Source organism: Athalia rosae, chromosome 3 (genome assembly GCF_917208135.1).
Source record: "Athalia rosae chromosome 3, iyAthRosa1.1, whole genome shotgun sequence".
Lineage (NCBI taxonomy): Eukaryota > Metazoa > Arthropoda > Insecta > Hymenoptera > Athaliidae > Athalia > Athalia rosae.
The window spans coordinates 8,567,206-8,584,404 of record NC_064028.1 but is presented as its reverse complement, the minus strand read 5'-3'; the positions used below and the strand labels follow the sequence as shown (position 1 = coordinate 8,584,404).

The window sequence follows — 17,199 nt, the reverse complement described above, 5'->3', positions numbered from 1 at the left end:
ATACCATATACCAAATAATATAGTTTGATAACAATTTGGTTTTTAAAAGATATTTTCATTCTACCCTTTCATGACAAGGTGAGAGAATGTTATTTTTCGTTCATTGCGAGTCAACTCACGTTGCACTGCGTCGCATCACTTAAGCTTACAGAAATCTCCGATAGTTGAATTGTCATACGAACTGTCATCGAGTTTCGTGCGAGTTCCACGTCTCTCAAAGTCGTTTTAACTTCGTACTCCTGGTTACTATATCCGGCAGACGCCCTGTCACCGTAAACTTATGATCGGTCAGACGTTTAGTTTTATTTTAACAACGTTTTTACAATTTTTTAGTATATCATTAGTCGAAAACCAGTTAAGCCGTTAATACCTGTGTCTTTGATTTACGGTTACCTCGTAATTTGGTAAGCAAATTATTCCTAATTAAATTACACCGTATTGTAGCGGCTTATAGTACGTAGATATTTGATTTGTATGTATAGCCTACTAACATTCCGAAAAACGTTGCACTTGCATCCCTTCTATGCAATTTTTCTGCATAACATTCCTTTTAAATGTTTTTTCAAGCCCGGCTCTTCAAATTGGTATATTCAATATCATCATTGAACCACAGAAGTAAAGAGGCTCCAAAGGCTCCTGGTAAATCATGTGTGATGATATAAAAAACTCATCAGACAAAAATACAATCCCTGCTGTCTCATACCCCCCATCGAGTTGCCCTTCCCCTGCCTGCTTTAGAATGACTCACCCTGGCACCTGGCATGTGAATGTGTCAAGATAGCTGACAGATGTCTTACGATGTTAATCTTTCCAAGAATTTAGTATTGGTCATGAATCAAATGCTTTTCAAATTAAGATACATAATGTTATAATTTGTCTACCGTATTTAAAACTATAGCCTGGACTTACGGTATCCAATTTGCGATTTTTTCATCATGTTATATCATCTATTATTACGTTACACTGTTCTGATTTACAAGCCATGCTTGGCGAGGCTTGACAACAGGATGATCAATTTATCACGGACATAGGCTTGTTTCAAATGGTTCGATATGCGAAGGAAATCAAGTCAAGTTAATAAATAATCGTTGCGGTATTGTTAACTGTTATATTCACTCGTCGAATGTATAAGTATATTGCGGAAATGCGGAAATCAACGCGGGACAAGGGTGAATGCGTTTTGCTTAAATTTTCATCCATGCACATGCAATAATTATTTTAATCCGTCCAGGTAATTAGATTCAATCGACAATAAAAGGAGATGAATGATAAAACTAATGGTATTTGAACGTTTACTTATAATACTCACGTTACTAATTCAAGCAGATTCCGTTTGAATTTGAAACAGATCAAGAAAATTACTCGCATCGCTTGGAATTTATAAAAAAATATGTAACGGATGTACAGTTATCGCGGTATTATCTGTATTAAATTCAACATCCCGTAGAGCGTGAATTGAGTTTACCGCGATCCGTGTTTATTATTTACCAGAGTTTTGTCGTCAATTGGATCGAAGAAGTGTATACTGCAGTAGAACGGAATAATTATTTTCGAATCAAGAGCTGAACGGTACCATCTGATAAATTATAGGCTCTGCAAGTACGAGTAAGCTCATCGAGCTGGATTCTGGTACTTCTTATGAAAGGCTAGGTAATTCAAATACTGTTAAATCCAATTCACTACCTCTACATTCGCGCTGGTTTATCGCTATAAACTTGCTATGCGCATAATTAACGAAAAGTAATTTGGCTACTTCATCACTAGCGACCAATGAGAAGCTCGTAAACGGTAGAAAAGTAACGGCAAAATTGTCATATTATCTTATTCTATCTCCTGCAGCTCTTTAACCGTTCTTCCTTCGAAGATTAAGGCTCAAGAGAATTCTCCATAATTTTCAGTTCTAGATTATCTCTGATCGGAGAAACACATTCACTGTGTTTTACCTCTTGTTTGTGAAAGAAAAAGAAATTTACTTGTCACGGAAATTATCATGGGGAAAGAGTGATACGTTACAAAAAATAAAACGCGATTGTCATTGCCAAAATTGCTTGAAATGCCGCAAAGAGATTATCGTTCGGTGTATTGAAAACTTATTGCTCATCATCACACCTCATTTTGGACGTCATACGCACACGTCAAAAATTGATAACAAATTTATCAGCTCATGATCATCGGTTATAATAATCTTGCGATTTTATAAGGCGTCTAGTCATTTTTTGCTTTTTGCGCGATAAGATGCCACACTTAGAACCGAAAGAGTGTAGCTCTAGAATGTTCCCAGAGGATTACAAAGACTTGCTCACGCTTTGGAAAAATCGTAAGTAAACATTTTCTCGAAAATTTGCTTCTATTGCAAACATGAATTGGTGTTAAGGTTACTTTAAGCGTACTTCAATAAAATGATCAAATAATTGCAGGACGTGATAATCTTCCTTTTTTCTTTTCATATTATATTTTGACTTTAACCCGAAGATATTTCGTAATTCGAGTTTCAGGTGATGTAAAAGAATTATCAGATGAATATTAATCTTTTCGGCAGACAAATATCCGTGAGATAAAAATGACAATGATTTTCATTTAGGTACCTCATGACGATTCAGCGTTGAGTTTGAAAATTGAAATGTATTAAAGTTTGAAATTTTGTTACCGGAAATAGCTCAGACGAGGGAAAATAATTTTCTTCCGGCGAGGAAATTCGGCTGAAAGTTCCGCCGTCTAGCTTGAATTCGATACTCTCGGACTATGCGTCGTTCGTTTCTTCCCTTTTGATTCCCCCCAACACCCCGGGTTGCGGGTAGAGTTTCATTTCATTCTAATCTTCATTCGCCTTTCGGCGTCCAAGTAGTGTCGTTGCGTTGGGATAACTTTAACATTATTGACAAGTGCAGTTTAGGGTGTACCTGATAGTTTATAATACAAATATTCAGAGGCAAGTTATAGAGAATGTGCTACATGAATTAATTCCACTAATATATTAACAAACTAAACACTAACGGAAGAGACGACTAATCGATGACAAGAATGGATTTTCACCGATCTTTAACGTCGATGTGACAAGCCCATGTTGAGAATATCCCATCTTATTTGGACTAACGACGACGGGGAGCGGCGAAGTGGTGCAAAATATACATGTATAATTATACACCTCACAAGAAACACGCACAAATGTCAAATATAGTTTTTATGCCGCTGACAGAATTTTATAGCCATTTTTTCGAAGCTTCATAAAATAGAAAATCAACGGTGCTTTTGATTGATAAAGACTCATTCACTTTTGATTGCTGTTGTTAATTGTTAAAGTTTTTCACAATTGTTAATATCCATGCTTTGGTGTGAAATTTTAATCACATGAATATACCATAATCTACCTCAAATATTAACACCTTGTTGTGGAATATTGATTAGATAAAATTTAACCAATTAAACATCGCTGCAAGGTGAGAAAACTCAAGCTTGCTTGTTCATCAAACTATTTTTGTTTCTATAGTATTTTTCTGAATATGAAACAATAGCCTAATTTTCATGGTGCTACATCTCATAGTCTTTGAGACACATCCTATTTGAACGGCGCTAAGCATTAAAAATCAAAAACACGAACTCTCCTGTAACATCAACACCAAATCAGAGTTCATAAATTTTATTAAAGTTCTTTATATTTGATTGATTATTATTGATTGTTGAAATAATTATTATAACATTGATGAATTTATTGGTAGTGTTGAGTAGTTTATGAGTGAATAACAATAGTAGACACAGTTATATTAAATTGTTGATTCGAAAAAGAGATTTAAAAATAATCTATAACAATGTTCAAATGCTGCGTGTGCAATAAGAAAGCCAAAAAAGAAGGGGCTAATGATGAAATACCCATAAATGACAACCAATCCAAAACGAACAAAGTAATCGATGGAAAAACGACCAAGGTAATTGGAGAGAATGGAAGTAGACCAAAGTTGAACAGCACGAGTGATTCAGAAAAACAAAACATTTGTGATAAGCTAGAGAAGAGTGAAATGAATCAGAGTATCGATGGTAAAAATGATGTGAGACTAATTAAGGATCGAAATACAGGAGATGACACAGAAAATGAAAATCAAAATGGCAAAGATAATATTGGAGACAGCTTACAGAAGAACAAACAGATAGAAGCATTCACTCCTTTGGAGCAATCACCAACCAAACTCTCTAGTCCCCAGAAAAACTTCTTGTATAGCAATATTGCTTACATTGAAAGAACGGTTGATGATGGACCAGAAGAAGAAGGAGATGATTCTGTTTTTGAGGCTGGCCCACCATCGATAGAAACTAATCTGACCAAAAAATCGTTACCAGGTATATTTTTGGAAATTAACTCAAGGAAAGTTGGTGTACACTGCACAATCTTCCTTTCAGAATCCTTTAGATTATCAAATTATAGATTTTTTTATGTTTCGGTTATTTGTTCCAATGTCTACTTTTCTATCTTCCATAAAAAATTGAATTTTACTGGCAAGAATTTTGCAATCATATTCCAATTTGGCAAACTGACACTGTTATCCAACAACCTCAAAAGATTTAAATTTCTCAAAGGTTTTATCCTTCTGACTAATGCAGATGGTAAATAGGTAGCTTGAAGAAAAATTTGTGACGTTTTGACAGACATTGTAAGATTAATAAGTAATATTACTCAGAGTTTGGATAAAGTTTCTGACTACTGAATTTATAATACATTAAAAATTATAGGCACTAAACTGGTAACCAAATACTAAGAGATGAGTGTAATGCAATCCTATTCTTCGTCAAAGCAGCTAGATGCAGTTGGTTTTCTGAAAACAGACTGTATCATATTACACTCCATATGGTATTACTCTTGTTGACCTTATTTGATTTTTTTCCATCTATTACTTACGATGATACAAGCTTTTAGAAAGTGAAGAAACAAAGACCTTGGCGATTCTGTATTTATGGTCTGTTAAAAATGTTGAGTCTTTGACGTTAGTCAACTGCTTCATAATACAGCAAGAACATAAATAAACACATTTTACAAACAAAAGGAGTTGCACCTTTAACAAGATGGCTATCACAAGAAGAGACTGATAACATATCTGAAGGATGCGGAGGAATGCAAGAGCCCCCAGCTACCCCAGTAGCTAGAGATGAACTAGCACTGCGCCGGCACAGATTTTTCTCTGACTTACTTGAAGCTGCGCAAAACACTTCTGTACATAGAGTGAGATTTGACCCACTAGGACCAACAGTGCACGCTGGTTAGGGGCCAAGAAATAATAGCCTTCTTCAATAAATGGTTGCATGTTGCATATTTGTTATAACGATCTTACAATCGAGTATATAGTTTTTGTACTTCACCTGCAAAGTCAACTAAATTACTCTGTTTCATAGTTTAGTAATGGGGTGAGCTAGAACATCAAGTACTGTAAAAAGATTTAGATAATTTAATGGAATGGAATAGTGTTTCAACCAAACGTATATTTCTACAAGAATTAAACAAAAGATATCTTTCTGCATACTGTGCTTCTGCAGATATAAATTTCGCGAATGACTTTGATTGAAAGTGTGGCAATTGTTATAAATACATACTTTGGATCTATGTGTTAACTAACGCCCACACTCGTCGCATATATGAGCTCTTGTGTTTTTGCTAGTTATCTAATTATAGATCGGTATATTCTGGCATCTTGTATCATTCGTAAGATATCTTAGTTGCCCTCCCGTTTCTGGAAAGCGAATAGGTGTGTCCAGAATCAGTCTAATTTTATTATGAAATATGTACTCTGTAACGTAACAAAATATGCTCGCACTAATTTTTTTCATTAACTCATCGCATGCTAGTTTAAAACTTTGACTAAACCCATCTCTAATCTGTTTGACTCACAGACTTGATGTTAAATCACTGTAATATTACCCCAGTTTCTTACTAAATCGCTCTTCTTTCGTTCAAGTAACAAATATGTCATTACTTTTATACGTGAATTGTGAATTTTTGGCAAATATTGATCCTTTTCATTGGGTGATTATATAATTATTTATATGCAATATAATTGATATTTGTTAGTTTTATAAAGTATGTTAAGGTATTTATCCAACAATATCTGTTGTAGTGAATGTACGTAGCTTGTCTTTTAATCTAATATGGTAGTGGAAGAAACGTTGAAATATTAATCTTTTGAAAAATTTCATGCAATTACTGTTCAGTGAGATGATTTCTTTATATTTCCATTTTTTATAGGCTGTGATCCTGACAGCCGAGAAGAACAACTCGAAGAATTGGTAACTCGTTTGGAAAACGTCACAAGGCGGCTTGAAAAAGTTCCTAACATAGCTGAAACACAAGAGACTGCAGTTCAAACCAAAACACCATCTCCAGTGCATAAAAATTCTCTGGCGACAGAGTCATCCCCGCAATCCAAGATGTCGGTCGCAGGTTACGAAGATATTATCGCAGGGCCGGTCCAACAATACCTGCAACTCAGTCAAAAAATTGGTGGTGATGTCCTGACCCACAGCAAACTTGTTGAAAAAGCCTTCAAGTTAGTATGGTGTTTATATTTAGAGTTCATTTGTGAAAACTCTAATTGTTTAATTCTTCAATCCTTTTCTATTTCGTCTTCAATTTTTATCACAGAGTCCAGCTAGAGTTTATCCAAACGGCTGCGTCACATCCTACTCCTGCAAACCAGTCCCAACAAATGGCTCTCCTGACACCAACTTCAACTCAAATTCAACAAATACAAGAGTTCCGAGAAAAGAACAGAGGGTCATCTTTCTTCAATCATCTTTCTGCTATCAGTGAAAGTATACCTGCATTAGGGTGGGTTGCTGTATCACCTGCACCAGCACCCTATGTCAAGGAAATGAATGATGCTGGACAGTTTTACACCAATCGTGTTTTGAAAGATTGGAAAGAGAAGTAATTATTGCACCTACATTTCTACGAATACTTAAAACCCTATTTCATTAAAAATTAGTAAGAACAAGTTGTCAGCGATTCATCTTTTCCAACCCATTTTCTGTTGTCTCGATTTAAGTCCAATGATTGATTTTTTCAGGGACAAGAATCACGTTGAATGGTGCAAAGCTTGGGTTCAGACATTAAGTGAACTCCAGAAATATGTACGTCAACATCATACAACCGGTGTAGTTTGGGCCAAGTCTGGAGCTTCGGCTATTCCTGCTGCTCCTGGTGCTCCCCCACCACCACCACCTTCCATGCCCATTGGAGATGTTACTGCAGATCTCGGAGAGGACAGGAGTGCTCTTTTTGCCCAAATAAATCAGGGCGAAGGTATCACTAAGAGTAAGTATGAGTAACGTGCTCACATTTTCATTATTTAATAAACATTTGCTGGAAGTCTGTTCTACTTCTCATTATTTATGCAAGTCATCCAAACAGACTTTTATCAAATTTTATTTTTATTTCATCCAGGCTTGAAGAAGGTTACCTCGGATATGCAAACGCATAAAAATGCTAGCCTTCGCACTGGCCCTGCTCCTTTTAAAGCACCTGTGAGCGGAAAGACCAATTCTGCACCCAGCATACCTGCAAAGCCTCTGAACAAGCCCCCTGTTTTTGCACGTGATGGCAAGAAATGGCTTGTGGTACGATATTTGTACACTAATTGTATTGTAACTCATATTTCGTACCATAATTACAATCCGAGTATCAACTTGTCTATTCTAGGAGTATCAAAAGGGCAATAAGGACTTGGTGATTGAAAACGCTGAGATGAACAACGTGGTCTATGTGTTCCGTTGTGAAGATAGTACACTGGTAGTTAAGGGCAAGGTCAACTCTATCGTCTTAGATTCGTGCCGTAAGACCTCCATTGTGTTTGATTCGCTGGTTTCTAGTGTTGAGTTCGTCAACTGTCAAAGTGTACAAATGCAGGTATGTTATTTTACATCATACATTTTTTACGACTTGTTTATTACCGTGAATGTAGAGAATTTAACACCTCTTAATGACTTCTGACAAATATCATATCGCTATCTACAACAGACGTCAAATTATCGCTAACAACATGGAACATTTTGATCCTATCAAAATGAAGTCAGACAACATTTATTCTTAACATTCCAATGAAGGTAATTACGTTGTTATCAATCCGCCTTCTTCTCTGATTATTTATTGCAAAAGGAAATATGTTTTGATTTTATGCTTTTTTTATTCATTCACTTTGGACACTGAACCATACGTGTATAACATCGAAAACAAATAAAAGTACATCCTCTAAAAAGTCATAATGCCAACGACCATCAATTTTATAACGTTTGGCATTCAAATAAGTGACTAAGATTATTCTGGTTGTTCTTGAAAACCAAGTCCGAGTTTATTGTAGAATCGATGAGTTTTTCTGCATTCGAAAAAGTCCGGATCGTTTAACAGTTCTGATAACACTATTTGTTCTTTATGTACAATCTCCTTTGGTACATCAAACACGTCATTCTTTATATTATAAATTAAATGTTTCTCTCCTTGAGTAGCATCAGGGAAATCGGATACAGATGTACTAGTATCTTTTACCGATGGTGTGGCTGAAACTTCAATTTCTCTCTTCTCCACTTTCAGTAAATTTGATAATTGTAAAGTACTCGTTGACAGTAGTTTGTCCGCTGTCGTTTCAGAAGGTGCCAAAATTTCAATTGAACCTATTACACCTAAAGCCTTTGGAATTTTTTCTTTCATTTCGAGAAAGGCTGGACTTGTGGTTCTAGTCTTATCCATTTTATTTTTTGAACTGTCTTCCGAATTTTTGTATACTTGAGTCTTTAACCTTGGACTAGCTGAATCAATTACTTGGGTTTCATCTGATTCATTTGATGTTGAATATTTTAGAGATAATGGACTTAACTTCCGATCGTCAGGAATCAAGTGTTTATCGTTAACATATTTCATTAGTTCCTCGGCGCTGGCACCCCGAAGCTCATTTTTATCCCCATTTGATATAATATTTATGTATATAACTGTACACTCTTTTGTCAGATGTCCGGAAGTGCTTAATAAATTGCACTTTTCCGGAGTGATGGCTAACTCTTTTGAGATTGACTTTATAGTTCTACAGTCTATATTTTCTGCAGGCTCAGGTCCTGCTCCAGAGTGTTCTTGGTTATTATCATCATCTTTGGAGGGTACAGTGTAGGATTCTTTTCGATACAATGATTTTCTATTTTCATGGAGTGATTGCTCGATATCGTTTTCATTCTGAACATTGTTGTTAGTTGCTTTCACTTGAGAAGTACTTTTTCCGTGTATAACTTTAGCCGTATCCGATTTAAGAAGTGGACTTTGCGATCTCGCCTTAGGCTCCATTGATTTTTCTCTGCCGAAAACATCTTTTCGGGTTTTTAAAATTGGGATAGATGATTTCGATGTAGCCCTACTCTTTGGTGATGCAGAGATGACTTTAGAATTACATTCTGAAGCTCCCTCATTCAAACTACAGCTGCTATGACCACAAAGTTGATCTTTCGTTACAGCCCTTGTCCTCAATCGCTCTTGTTCCAAACTCAGGCTTCTTCTCGTTAATATTCCGACTTTTTCGGTATGCAATTTAGACTTTCGATCACTCATAAGCAAGCTGGATGTACTTTTCGGTATGCGTCGCGTTTTAATCAATGAATCGTCCTTTGAATCACAACCATCGTGTATTTTAACATCTTTTTTTGGTATTTTAGTGGAGCTCACTGTAATTTCTCCAGATGTACTAGCATGTGACTTTATTAATTGCGATTCAGAATAACAGTTCTGCTTCGGAGATAGGTTTGTCGTTCCAGTGCCCTTTATTGAATTAGTTCCTAGCTTTGAACTATGGTCACTGGCATCTACGTATAGAGAAGACATGTCACTCCTCACAGACTTGTTATTCCATTTATCAGCAAGATTTGAATTTTGCGAAGTTAAAATTATACTGGATACTGCAAAATCATGATTGCTCACGTCAAAGTACGACTCTGATGTTTCGGTACTAAAATTAGTTATACTTGATTTCGATGGTCGCTCCATTTTCAAATGTGAAATCGTTTCTCTCCTTGTAAAGTCAGAAATTCTTTCCATATTGTTCCCAATTTCAGAAGTTGCTTTAGGGCCTAATTCTAATGAATTCCTATTCACTTCACCACTAATATGTTTAGCGTCTAGTAGATTTTCTTGTTTTCTAGGCTCTATTTGGCTGACATTTTTTTCTGGTTGATCATTGGTAGTGTACACTACCGTACGACCGGTTAGCGGGCTGGAGTCTTCATCGTTATCATTGTTTTCCTCATTACAGTCACTAATATCCAAAGGCTTCGTAAATGCATCCAGAGTCTTCAATTTGTTTAATATATCCTGCTTTCTCTGTAACTTTTTCTGTTCAAATTCCATCGAGTTGCGATCAGATGGTGAAACCTTCACCTGTGCCTCCAGTTTTTGTTCAAAAATTGCTGGATCTGTAATCATTTTTGAAATCTCTTCAACAATGTCGTCTTTGTTCTTAGTAGAGATGCTTACTCCTGATATCGAAACAAAACTCTGGGGCTGCTTGTTACGGAAGTCGAACATATACTCAAATTCTTCACTAGCTGTTGCCAAATTTTGTCCTTCATAATTTGTAGAGTTTCGCATCATCAGCTGCTGTTTTGGGATTGCATCAATATTTTTGGATTCGATATTTTTTGGAGTATTAACAGCATATACAATGCTTCCGTTACTCGATGATTCACTTATTGAGTTCCACGATATTGCCTTTTCCGAATCCACTGAACTTAACTTTCTAAAAAACTGTATTTTCGTACCGTTGTTGGCTGTCATGTTTCCAGTTATCGAATTTGCTTGTGCTTCAATATTTTCTAATGTATCGTTTTGCTGTTCTCTAACCCGTGAAATGACTTCATCAATATCTTCTGTTTTTTCTATCTGTATTTGTGATCTATTTAGTGCTAGTGAATAATTTACACTATTATCATCAGTTCTTTGCAGAAGTTGCATGTGATTTATTCTTTCAACTGGGTTTTCAGCATTCTGAATATCTTCTGATTTTTTTAACACACCGCCTGATTCATTACCAAACTGTTTTTTTTCTGTAGCAGCTCTACTTCGTGATTGTTCGTTGATATTCTTGGGAATAATATTAACTTCATCTTTTTCATCCGATTTCAATTTGCCTCCCAGCCTCGGGTTGGCGTATTCTTTTTGCTCTTCCCCAAGTCCATTTTCATCTGCAATACACTTGTTAAGTTTTTGTGCGTTACATTGTTTGCTATCTCCTATGTTGGTAATACTAAAATATTCTGACGAGATCGCTTTTACTAAGCTTTTTACATCTCCATAGCATTCGTCATTTAGTTCCATATTCGCACAATTCAAAGCTGCTACAGTAGTTTCTTTGTTCAGAGTGTCGTCGAACTCTTCATGAAGATTTGTTCTATTCACTGCTCTTGCGAGTATGTAAGTTCCACTCGTTTTTTCAGTTGAACTGCCGGCAGATTGTTCTTCAGAAATAATATCCAGTAGTTTCGAACGGAAACGATTATCAGTCTTTGATCTGGACGACACATCAGAGTCATACTCACTGCTTTCGTTCTTTAAACCCATGCTGTTGTCAATTTTGCCTTCCTTCCGAATTTGCATTAGCAAAACTTTCTTGTATTCCAATGCTTCTCGCAGTAACGTTGCTGTTGATTTGTCATCTGTATCGCTATCCTTTGATAGCTCAGTATGGCTTGAGGTCTGAGATGATACAATCTGATCTTCATCGGTATCCATTGGAATTTGATCAACTGCTTTTTGTTTAGGTGACATGACATATGTTGTAGTTATTCTTTGAATACTATCTGTGGAGATATTTGATGTGATGTTGATATTATTTCTTAAACTTTCGCTATCGCTGACTACAGGTATCAAAGAATTCTCGTTTGATTCAAAGGGTTGTTTTTTGCACAAGTTGTATTTCTCTTTTGAATTCATAATATCGTTCTGAACACATTTCGAATTTTGTTCGACTGATTCATCTGAATTAGTTTCTAGTGATAAATTGTTTTCTACAAGTGTATTCGACCAAGAGGTTTTTTTCAGGCTGTTAACGGACGATGCTATTTTGTTTGGAAATATGACCGAGTGCTTGTTCATTTCCTTAGATATGGATTTGTTCCAAGGATTTGCAATGCTAATTTTATCATTTGGTGTGATTGTATTATTCCCAAAGTTGCTTGACGATTGACTAGTATTTTTCAGTGTATCTGTGTGCTCAATGAGGGAGTTTGAATTTCTGGTTGCACTCAAACTCTGCTCTTTGATTGGCATTAAATCTTTTTCCACACCTTTACTGCTGGTGCCAATTTGCTTACCTAAATTTGTACTCATTCTCTCATCTTTGCCATTGGTATCATGAGACTTTGCTTTATTCTCTATATTTCCATCAGCATCATACAGAAATTTGAGATTTTTTCCGTTGTGTCTAATATCATGCAAGTTTTCAAGTTTTTTCTTCACTTTATTCAATGTCTCATTTGTAGAGTCCTTGCTCTGAATTTCCTCTCCATCTTCTATCTTCATGCTTCTCTCATTTGCTGGAAGCGTATTGTATTTATCAGAGAGAAATGTGATACTCAAATCAGGAGGTAATAGTTTTGACTTATTCTCAGATCTTTCCTTGGCGTATCGCACATTATCGATAGTACACTTGTGATTCCAATTTGACCGAGATGACGTTTGATCCGATGTAGTCGAGTCGCCCTCATTCAGTTTTCCAAGTTTTTCATTTCTGCACTTTTGTATTCCGTGCCATTTTTTAGGGTCTACTAAATAACGATGGTAATTCTTCTCGGACTGAAATATGGATGATGATAAGAGGGTAAAGAAAAGCAAAATAACGATATACCTGAATAATTTCTTTTGTAAATGTCAGGTTGTACCTCACCTCTGTGTCAATGCAATTATGATCGCTCATATCAGTTGAATTTTCAAACCATCCTAGACTCTTGTTACTTTCATTGATTTCATTTATATACTTTCTGCACTCGTCAGCTGTTCGTAATAGCCTCTGATAATTCTCGCAACCAGCTTCCCCATGCAAAGGATTGAGCTTACAAGGGTTTCTAGTGTCTGAATCACTTTTTCTATCCTCAAATTGCGACCAAAAATTTTGGTGTGCTAATTTCATTTTCTCATTTGCAAATGACTGTTCATTCATGAATCTATCGCCCTCCGAGTTCTGCATGCATTTTGACATATGCCTGATAATAATATTCTCTCACGTTACATCAGGATTAACATTAAAAGTTATCCTTTATAATTACCCATGCAGTTGATGTTTGGACCACATATTTTGCCTACTTGTATTTGACAAAGTTAATTTAACATTCTGCAGCTGGTTCAAGCTCGGTTTAGGTATTTCATGAGGCAAAGGCCAAATTCCGTACTGCATTTTGTACGTTAAAATGTTAATCTTCAACTCTAAATCATGCATTTTATATCCAACTTTCATGAAGCGATCTCTTGTACAGTCATGTTCACTTTGGTTGACCCACCTTATTTTATAGTACACGGCATGTAGCAGCATTAAACACAAGGCCATGATGGCTAAAAGCTTGATCGGATTATAAGTATTCGATTAATGCATGAGATATGAGTTATATTTTACCAGTGATTTTATTACTCACACGCCATAACTGGCCCTCCCCAGTTAAACCATCGACGACGTCAGTAACTATTTCCGACCATATGTAGCTGACGACCGCTATCGGACATTCTTTCCAATCATACTCACAAATCATTCGAACTGGTTGTAGATTACCTCCTTTTTAAAAAAAGTTTATCCGATTAGCATGTCTAGTTTTGACATTGTACAGAGAAGTAAATGCGGAATTAAAAAAAAAAAATAGCTGTCAGTGTGCACAACCTGCATTGTCAGCTATAAAATTCGTCCAATTTAAAACTGAGAATCATCATACAACTTACCAAAACGCCACCGCATTTCTGCCCATTTGTGTGAAAAATATCACGCATGTAAATGAATAACAAAATTGTGCACCAACAGAAGTGCAAGATAAGATGTTTAGTATAACAAAAAAGTTCCAACTACCTTTGACATTTTCACTTTGAAGCCATGTTGGTCTAAAACAATTGGACGATGAAAAAAATTTCCAGTGGTTGCATAGCAATGTGATGATTCTATTTTCAGGTGTTGGGAAAAGTACCTACTATTTCTATCGACAAGACTGACGGCTGTCAGATGTATCTGAGCGCAGACTCTCTTCAAGTTGAACTCATATCTAGCAAATCTAGCGAAATGAATGTAATGGTTCCAAAAGGAAATGGGGATTATGTAAGTAATTTTTTACTCATATTATCCACGTGAAATGATTGTACCTTCTATATTGTCATCGCACTATTCATTGTTTGGGAAAGCTTCAGAAAAACGTCGACGTATCATCCCTGGTGAGATTTGTTTCTATTCTTACTTGATACTTTTTACAGACGGAGTACCCAGTACCTGAGCAGTTTAAAACTACTATAGGCCGAACGGGTCTTACGACAACCGCTGTCGATTCTCTGGGTTAAATGAAATTAAATATAAGTTTACCGCAAACATCTCGTTTGGATACGACTCGGTAACGATATTATCCGTAAAATAAATCATCATCAAGTTATTATTTATTATAATATGGACTGCAGTGAATTGATTATATACTATATGCGCGGGACTTGACCATATTTTGAAATCCTGAACCCTTACATTTACACAGCATTTGCCCACTATTAATAATTTTTTTTTTTTTTTTTTCAAAAAGTATAGAGAAATTTTACTCCATTTTAATATATACAAAAACATCGTATTGAATGGCCCACAGGTAATGTCGATAACAATATCGAATCGTATTTACTATTTACGTATTTCATTCAAGCGCCCGTGGCTTAAATTTGCGCGATGAATCGATCCCATGCAATGGAGATTGATATATCATACTAGACTTGAAATTCTGAATACTACAAGTAAAAATTAGCCTATTTGATAAAAATTTTTGATCACTTGTGGCAAGTAAATATCCGAGTAGTGATCTTTCGTACATATAAATGGTATATGTATGCGAAAAACCAATGAAATATTTCCCACTTCAGAAACACCACCAGTATGGGTGAGTTACGTTTGGACAAGAGTTTTAATCCCGCCCTGACACCTGCACTTTTATATATTTACACTGTTTTTTACCGTAAATAAACTTTTGCCCAAACTGGAAACGGTCCAACAATCGATATTTAACTTCAGAAAATAATTAATATTGGCTGTTCCTTCCGAGTGGCTTCCAAAATGTTCAAACCGATAGACTTAAATCTGCAGGATTGTGTATGACATGAAACAGTTCTCTTCTCGATATGAATATCTTGCCTCGCGACCATTTAGCTATAAAAAATGAAAATTAAAAATTAAATATTATCAGACGTGTGATACATGGATTGCTCTTGGAGTTCAATGATCCTTGTTATCGGAGCTTAGAGAACATTTTTCGTCTCTAAGGTAATTATTTGTCGCGAACCAAACGTTAGTCACAGATTCAATGATTGCGAGAAAAAATGCGACTGCATTTTCCGTACGGCGTAAGGATTTTCATCTGGTCTCGGAAACGTCAAACTGAATTTCAATTCCAACTGTAAGAACGGCGAATAATTTTGGGATTAAATATGTGATTTTTAACTTTCAGTATAATCTTAGGTGTAAGTCGTAGACTGTAAGTAATTCAAGTAACCAAAATCAACAACTAAAACTACTAAAGTAAGGTACTAGCTGAGTTGTTCGAAAGTATTAATTCAATAACTGGTTCAAAATCATTCAATGCCAACAATTTCAATTTCGGTCGAATTAAAGTGGAGAGTTTGTTTTGGATTAGAATTCTAAAAAATGTAGGAAAAAAAAAACATACGTAAACAGCTTTATTTTTAGCTTCTACATCCGTTCATTAGTTTACTTAAAATCATTTGAATCTTTCAACATCAAAAAATTGACCAGTCATTGGCGGTTAATTTGGAATTACCTTCCATTTTGTGTCTAACTCAAACTTTTTTGTCAAATAAAGTGTGTACTCAAAAAGTAACTACGCAATTCCATAAGAAGAAACATCTCAAGTCATTCCCTCACTCTGTCCACTATCCAAATTCTCTTCTTTAGGTCAGAACTCACGTATTGTGTTTTACAAATAAATTTTTTATTTTTTTCGCCATACTATTGCCTATTGCTATACAAATATAAGTATTTACAGACAGGTATAAGTATACGCCCGATAAGAGGCTAAAACGAAATTAATTTTAAAACAGTTATTCTAATTACATGGCCTTAGGGTTTGTTTTTTTTAGAATAAAAACCGAATTGCCAGGCTTTCGTCAGGAGCAATTCAACAATTCCCTCAAGCACCCCTGCTATAAGGAATTGAGAATTATCATTGCTCAGTATTTAAAACTGAACATTGGTCATAGGTATATCACATTATTAAATAATCATTTTCATTATACGTTTTTTAAGACAGGTATACGTATGCTATTCTACTGATATTACTATGTAAGTTGCTCATTGTAAGTATGTCCTCGATGTCCGCAGTTCAGGGTGCATTCGATCTATATAGAATTCTATCTATCATAGAATGATCCCCAATACTGCTCGTAACGTTGAGCTAGTAAAGTAACTACACTACTTAAAATTAACATTAACATAATTTAATCACGTTTAATTTAGATTCTGGAATAAGATTATTATCGGGCTTCAGTACCTTATAGTTTCAGTCATCTCTCCGAAGTTTGCTTTGACTTATTTACAAATTTATCATAATCAACGTGGGTCGTAAACTTCTGCTTGTGAGTCATATGATCGAACCTATGTAACAATTAATCGCTCATGATTTAGGTACTTGATATGCAATGCACTTGTTTTCAATTCGTACTAGAAGTCGAGTCTACTCAGTTGATTAATTAATTGAGCATCCCAGCTCATCGCTGCCGTCCGAACACTCGAGATATCCGTTACAAACGCGTGATTTTGGTAGACATTCCCCCAAGGGACATCTGTGACCCTTGCACAGTGATGTTGACGTTGACAGTTCTTCCTGAACCATAACTCGTTCAATCCAAGAAACGTAATTATGGACTTTTGTGTAGACTCCTGGTCGTCCAGGTCTCGCACAACCGTAACCATTCGAAGTAATGCCTGAGTAGTAAAGTTTTGCGAATAAACAAAA

General features: G+C 35.7%; 2 protein-coding genes across 6 annotated transcripts in view; one reads left to right on the top strand and one right to left on the bottom strand.

Annotated features, from left to right (window-relative positions):
- Positions 1-199: 199 nt before the first annotated feature.
- Positions 200-16,065, top strand: LOC105691299 (adenylyl cyclase-associated protein 1). 4 transcript variants are annotated; one of them, XM_012409690.4, is made up of 9 exons: positions 2,959-4,332; positions 5,034-5,246; positions 6,227-6,527; positions 6,623-6,907; positions 7,047-7,294; positions 7,424-7,596; positions 7,679-7,885; positions 14,157-14,300; positions 14,453-16,065. In XM_012409690.4, the coding sequence occupies exons 1-9, from the start codon at positions 3,807-3,809 to the stop codon at positions 14,534-14,536; spliced, it is 2,181 nt and encodes a 726-aa protein (XP_012265113.2). In that variant the 5' UTR covers positions 2,959-3,806; the 3' UTR covers positions 14,537-16,065. The 4 variants fall into 4 exon arrangements, with proteins under 4 accessions (XP_048508474.1, XP_048508473.1, XP_012265113.2 ...); XM_048652517.1 differs by lacking the exons at positions 2,959-4,332; positions 5,034-5,246 and adding an exon at positions 200-404; XM_048652516.1 differs by lacking the exons at positions 2,959-4,332; positions 5,034-5,246 and adding an exon at positions 1,891-2,317.
- The window catches only part of LOC105691263, a 20,475-nt gene continuing 19,126 nt past the window's right edge, over positions 15,851-17,199 (bottom strand). For both annotated transcript variants that reach the window (XM_012409615.4, XM_012409624.4), the window contains exon 13: positions 15,851-17,168. In XM_012409615.4, the coding sequence (XP_012265038.2) occupies positions 16,930-17,168 (239 nt within the window). In that variant the 3' untranslated portion in view covers positions 15,851-16,929. The remainder of the gene's footprint in view (positions 17,169-17,199) is intronic.